Below are 6,290 nucleotides of genomic sequence, written 5' to 3' on the forward strand. Positions count from 1 at the left end.
TGTAGTTCTGTTTTGTCTCCTGCAGCCATATGTGTGGACGGGACCTTCCATAAGTATGTGTTCACCCCTGATGGAAACTGCAATCGAGAGGCCTTCGATGTGTATCTGGACATATGTGATGATGACGACTTTTAAGGCCACACAGAGAAACAAGTTCTAGATGAACATGAGGATTATGAATGGAAACAGACTGATTTTAATGAATTATCTCCTGCTGTGAATCTGAGGAGCACGGACTTAATGCAAAGAGTCTGTTATATGAAGTTTTATGTAATCAGTTTTACTTACAGTGTATAGCAGTGTGAATATAAAGTTTTCTATTGGGCTGTTAACCATCACTCTGGAAAGTTCATGTTATATAACAAAAACAGAAATGTATGTTATGTATGTCTTGGAAACTAATATTGAATTAAAATGACACTAAAACTTGAATTCACTTTTGCTAAGAAAGCAGAACATGAAGCCCTGTTATTTGCCTGTTACATTAGTGAATGTATGGCGCACATTTCATGGCATAAATAAGAAGCACTCCCATAGAGATGTTGCTTTGTCATGCTGCTGTAGCAGAGCGCAAACCTCCAGAGCTGCCACTCTCTGGGGAGTATTTCCTTTTAAAGAACATGTACTTATTTTATGTATATTTTGTTCTTTTTAAACATGGTTAAGAAGTTGGTAGTGCAGTAAAAATCAGATATGGGTAGCATGACAGACATTTACTCTGATTGCACAAACGTCATGTAGGAGCAGGTAATGGATAAAAGGCATTGAGCTTATTATATGGAGGAGGTGGCAGATGATTGCTCCATTCCGTAGTCAGTATCCGTAGACACTCCTGTCAATGATCTGACTGAGGGGGTTCAGGCCTAAGCAGAACAGCAGTGGGGACAGAGCTACAGTGCTATGGGCTTGAAGTTTGCCCCTAGCGTTGTACGCCACATCCCCATTGAGTTCTCGATGAAGGGTCTTAGGGTCCTAATGATCTTGTACAATTCTAGGCATTCTGGGATCCAGGTGTGGGGCACTAAATCACAGGTGGTCTTGTAGTCAGTAGCTGGTGTTTCGCTCCTCTGGTGTTCCTGCCTATTCTCTTGTTCCCCACTCATGTATTTAGCCATATGCTTGTTCATCTTAGCCACTATGATTCCTGATGGGAGTTTCCATGTGGTGCTCAGGCAGGTTATTGGCTTGTAGTTTGATGGGACCTTCAGTTAGCAATTCTGGGTGTTTCTCGACGATTAGCAGCTGGTTCATTTGTGCTGCCATATGCTCGTGGAATCAGCTTCTTCAGTCAGTATGCGTGAAGCATGTCGGGACCTGCTGCTGTCCAACGCTTCATACTGGAGACCCTTTATGAGATATCTGCCACGGTGATGGTTACTGGACCCGGTTCAGGGAGGTTACTGTGGTCTGCTCTTAGGTTCACAACTTGCTCCTAAGTTAGTGTCTATTGCAAGTCTGTTTTTAATCGCAAATGTGGGTACACATTTCCATGGTGACAATGGCACGCTACAGAGCCATCTACTAAATGAAGCATCGGAGCAAAGAATGTGTGTTGAATTTTTTTTTTATAATCGAGTTATTCGAATTAGTTGCTGAATTGTTGCAGCACTACTTTCAGTAATCATAAACTCTTTATTTACATGTACATAAATGATCTCAAAAGTAACTGTGTGAGAAAACAAGTGCCGAAATGTTCTCATTTTTCTAAAGTTCTATCAGTTTGATGGTCTAAGCCTCGGACTGGTTTACATAGTGATAGCTGGACAGATTTTTAATTCATTGTTTGGATGAGAAGTCTTCATCTGAACACATACACATTCAGTGAGAGTATCTTTCTAGCTGTCCAAAATGGTAACTTTACGATTGCCGGCAAAACAAAATTAAAAGGCATCTAGAAGCTGTAGCCAAATAAAGCAAGACTGAACTTACTAATATTTAAAACTAACCTCAGTTTTAAATATTTGTATAATCATACATTTGTATTTTTGAAAAGAATTATTATGGTTATACCCCCATCAGATACATTCTGTGAATCTATTTCAATCACAGCTGTAGAAATTATTCAACTGAGCACTGAGCCAGTGTCATGATCTCCCCCTCAGTTCCACTTCATCAACCACCTTTTACTGCGTTTGAAGGTGCCAGTGACTTTAGCTCACTTAATCAAACTTCAGTCCAGTCTGTAGGACCTCAGTTAGTTCCAAGCATCAAAAACAGAGTCCAGAATCACTTGTTATACATCATACGGCAACAGGTGGACCAAACATCTCCATGGTCTCCATAACAAGGGATAGATGATCGAGAAACGAGTTCACAGACACTCTGAGGATTCGTGCTTCATCAGCGCTCCACCTCCTGAAACACAGCGAAGGATTTTTAGTACAAAAAGGACACAGATGTTAGGGCTCAGTTTGATACAGGCTATGAAGGAGCCAAGGAAGATAATCTCACACAGAAAGCGTGCTGCCAGACACTGTAATCAGTTTGCTTATGCCGCCTTTCCGGGGCTCTTTGTCCGGGGAGAGCGACCGCAGAGCGATGGTGGCCTCACGAGATGATGGGAAGGGAACATCCAGAGAGCTGCACGAGGGTCAAGGAAGACTGAGGACATGGCTGAGGCAAAAGAGAAAAATAAAAGAGGCCGGGTTTTTCATCTCTGACTCTGTTCTCTCATCTTGCCCTACTTGCAATGGAAAATGCTATTTGCTGCATTAAAAAGGCTTCATCCTTACTATAATCTGTTACTGACACACTGCCCCACCATAAGGAATATATTTATGCTTTAAAAATAAAAGCTTGAAAAAAAACACCCATTTATTACAAGCGACCTATTTCTTAACATTTTTTTCACCCCTTTTCTTTATTCTCACTGACTCTTCTTGTGCAAATATCTCTTAAACAACAGGAAGGTGCAGGTTCACTATAACCAAAACTCCAGACTCAAACATAATGTTACAACATCCATAGTAGTTATAGTCATCGGTGAGTAGTAAATAAAATTAAGGAAAGTTTCTTTAGAGGATGATTTAAAAATGTTTAAACTTCAAACTCTATGCCAGCTTCTAGCTTCGCTTGACAGTGTAGAACAAACCTGATGACACAAACTCCTATTAAGCTTAAAAATCAACCTAACAGACCCAAACAGAAAGAGCCCAGATTCAGATTCAGGTTATTTCGAAACCTCGATACAATTACCGGCACAAATACTTCGAATGTTTCGTTGTTTCAAGAAGCCTCGCTTTGCCCTTCGCCAGTAGAAAATATCATTAAAGTTTTCATAGACCTCAGTGGTAAATATTGACAACAATAAAGGATACAACTCCAGTTTGCCTGTTCCTCCGTTAGCTTCTCCAGCTGCCGCCATTGCGATTTTTGTGCTGAAACGAACCGGAAACGGAAAGGCTTTCCATGTATGAGGGATACAGCGAAGAAGGACTGCTGTCCCCAGTGGCAGAATGCAGTATTACAACAGTGAATACTGCACACAGTGAACTGAAAATACACTAAAAATTAACAAAACTAGGTGTGAATAACATTTAAATTCACTAATATAAACGAAAAATAGATTTTTGAAATAATAATAATAATAATAACAGTATACTAACTCAAAATGGATGAAATCCAACAGAAGCGAAACCGAAAAGCAACAGAAATTTTAAATGAAAAATCAATTTTTAAGAAATTATGGAGAAAATACACGTCACATATCAAAAAAAGTAGCCTGGGTGTGACTTCTTTGACATTTTCATTTATTTATTTTGAAAAGGAAACATTTTTCAAAAGAAATGTGAAGTGCAACTTTTCTGCTATAAAATTAGCAGCCACTAATTCCAAATTTATAATCAAAGTTTTCCAACCTGCACCCAACCTGAAACACCTCCTGGCACTTGGGCAGCTACTTTGAGGTATTGGGATTGGGTATTGGGCAATACCCAATAATACCAATACGTTAATTTCACGTTTCATCACTATATAAAACTGTATGGATAGAACCACCAGTCAAATCTATTTGGAATGCCTCAAGGTGGTTTCTTTTTTGTGTTTAAAAGCAACTAATAAAACTAATAACTGCTTTGTTCATATCTTCCTGAAGCCATCATGGCTTCATTATGATGGTATTCAGTTCAGTTCAATTTTATTTATATAGCTCCACATCACAACAACAGTTGCCTCAATGGTCTTCATAAGGCCAAGACTCTACAATAATGCAGACAAAACCCCAACAGCAAACAAGTACTTGGTAACAGTGGGAAGGAAAACCTGCTTTTTAAGAGGGAGAAACCTCCAGCAGAGCCAGACTCAGGGAGGGGCAGCTATCTGCCACGGGGTGAGGAGAGGAAGACAGGACAAAAGACATCCTGAGGAAGAAAGCAGGGGTGAATCTAGGTTCAAAGTTTTTGATTCATAATTAATGGTACCTTACAATTAGTAATATACTACTTTCAAATGCAGTCAGTACTTTTCACATTTGCAAACCTTATTTCAGTAAAATGTTACCTTCAAAAGCAACTTAAATAGGTATGACCTATTGCAGTGTATAGAATAATTCATAATCACAAGAACAATTCATAATGAATAATCACAGATTTCAATATATTACACCACTTTAATGGTGGACACTTTTAGTTATCAATCCTAAGGAAAGTTGACCACGCTGACCAGAATTTTTTAAAGTGAAGAACAACTTGTGAGGAGAAACATGAACGGCATTTTTTCAGTCTCTTGACCACATGGAGGGAGTTGATCAAATCATTAAGCACTTAAAGTAGCATTATTCAGTAAAGAAATTGGAAAATCACACTGCCACTCCATTCACATCGACAAGAAGCAAACTGGTCAGAGAGCTGCTTTTACTTTAAAGTTTTTTAATTCATACAAACCCTCCGTTTATGTGATGGACCAAGTTGAAAAGCAGGAGTCAAAGGAATTATTGGAAGAAGAGGATTTTTCCTTTATTTAACCCAAAAGGTTATATTTACAAAAGTGATAAATATTTAGCTAATAAAAGAAGTCAAAGAAACAAAACTGAACTCAGGCAAAGAAATGTGAACTTGACAAACCAACTGACTGCCCAAACAAACATAACTTACGTGATCAGAAATGAAATGAATGAATCAGTCAATGTGATCATAGCATCATTCCGAAATTGTGGGTTGATTTACCAAGATGATAAGTATCTTCGTGTGATCGCCTGATTACTGATGTTAGGATAAATAAAGCCCGAGAGTTGGAGTATATGTAATGTTGAGCTTTTTAGTACATGGCCATGTGTGAATCATGCTTTGAACATAGCTTATCTGGTTTAGAGAATTTTGCTCAGAATAACAAGCTGACTTCTCAGTCTTTCACTTGATTTTGATGCCATGTTTCTCAGCAATGCTGCTTAGTCAGCAAGGTTTACTGAAAACCTGATGTATAGCCATATTTCTAACAATCTGATTTCCTCATACTAGCCCCTTAGAAGTTGATTTTGTATCTCGTTGTTTTTACAAAGGTCCTGCTGGAGAGATCCTGCTGTAAAAGACAAGTACATAACGGTGATAAATAGATGGAGATCTTCAGTAACAATACGCTCCCACGTCTTTATTACACCAGCAGTATGAACTGTTGATACAAAGCAGGATAGGTCAAGATTTTCATGTTCTTTATGCCTTGGAAAAATTTCTTTCTATTCTTCTAATCAATTCCGGTGAGCTTGGGTGAATTGTACTTGAAGAGAACTACAAGAAAAACATGATAAATTAATGACAAAGCCTAAGCAGAACTATTTAGAATGGAGGAGACCTAACACAATTAAGGAGAAAAGGCAGGAAAAGCTTTGGCATGGCACATAAAATTGTTACAAAAGGAGAGGAGGAGTGAATGAAATGAAGTTATGAAGTAAATGAAATCAGAATCGCAGATGAAACCATTACAGATCTTTAAAGAATAAATGAAATCTTTAAATCTTATTACACACAACCAGGGGTGGCAAAGTACAGATATTCTGTACTGTAGTAGAAGTACAAATACTAGTGTTAAAAAATACTCCAGTAAAGGTTGAAGCACCGATTTCGTTACTCAAGCAAAAGTAAAAAAACTACTGGATGTAAAATGTACTCAAAGTAAGAAAGCAAAAAGTAGCTTTTTGGAGGACTTTTGTACCAGCTATTATTGTGCAAAGCTAACTGAACCTTAAATCGTGTTATTATTACTTTAATATAACAAAAGCACACTACCAGTCAAAAGTTTGGACACACCTTCTCATTTAATGTATTTTCTGTATTTTTACTACTTTCTGCATTGTTAGA

General features: G+C 38.0%; 2 protein-coding genes across 3 annotated transcripts in view; one reads left to right on the plus strand and one right to left on the minus strand.

Annotated features, from left to right (window-relative positions):
- wdr45 (WD repeat domain 45) overlaps positions 1-432 on the plus strand; it is a 5,437-nt gene extending 5,005 nt beyond the window's left edge. For both annotated transcript variants that reach the window (XM_005739147.1, XM_005739148.1), the window contains exon 12: positions 26-432. In XM_005739147.1, the coding sequence (XP_005739204.1) occupies positions 26-135 (110 nt within the window). In that variant the 3' untranslated portion in view covers positions 136-432. The remainder of the gene's footprint in view (positions 1-25) is intronic.
- A 1,039-nt stretch (positions 433-1,471) lies between these two features.
- On the minus strand, positions 1,472-3,382 carry lage3 (L antigen family member 3). The gene is made up of 3 exons (XM_005739149.1): positions 3,318-3,382; positions 2,452-2,580; positions 1,472-2,355 (listed from the first exon to the last, which is right to left on the minus strand). The coding sequence occupies exons 1-3, from the start codon at positions 3,362-3,364 to the stop codon at positions 2,241-2,243; spliced, it is 291 nt and encodes a 96-aa protein (XP_005739206.1). The 5' UTR covers positions 3,365-3,382; the 3' UTR covers positions 1,472-2,240.
- Between the last annotated feature and the right edge of the window lie 2,908 nt (positions 3,383-6,290).

This window comes from Pundamilia nyererei, unplaced genomic scaffold, assembly GCF_000239375.1.
Source record: "Pundamilia nyererei isolate P.nyererei 1_Seehausen unplaced genomic scaffold, PunNye1.0 scaffold00089, whole genome shotgun sequence".
NCBI classification, from domain to species: Eukaryota; Metazoa; Chordata; class Actinopteri; order Cichliformes; family Cichlidae; genus Pundamilia; species Pundamilia nyererei.

What these genes read in the sequence shown, in the direction of transcription:
- lage3 (XM_005739149.1), bottom strand. Translation starts at nt 3,364, where the DNA reads ATGGCGGCAGCTGGAGAAGCTAACGGAGGAACAGGCAAACTGGAGTT. An exon ending in GGAACAGGCAAACTGGAGTT is followed by an intron (nt 2,581 to 3,317) that starts GTATCCTTTATT and finishes ACCCTCGTGCAG; the next exon opens with CTCTCTGGATGTTCCCTTCC. An exon ending in TCTGGCAGCACGCTTTCTGT is followed by an intron (nt 2,356 to 2,451) that starts GTGAGATTATCT and finishes GCTGTGTTTCAG; the next exon opens with GAGGTGGAGCGCTGATGAAG.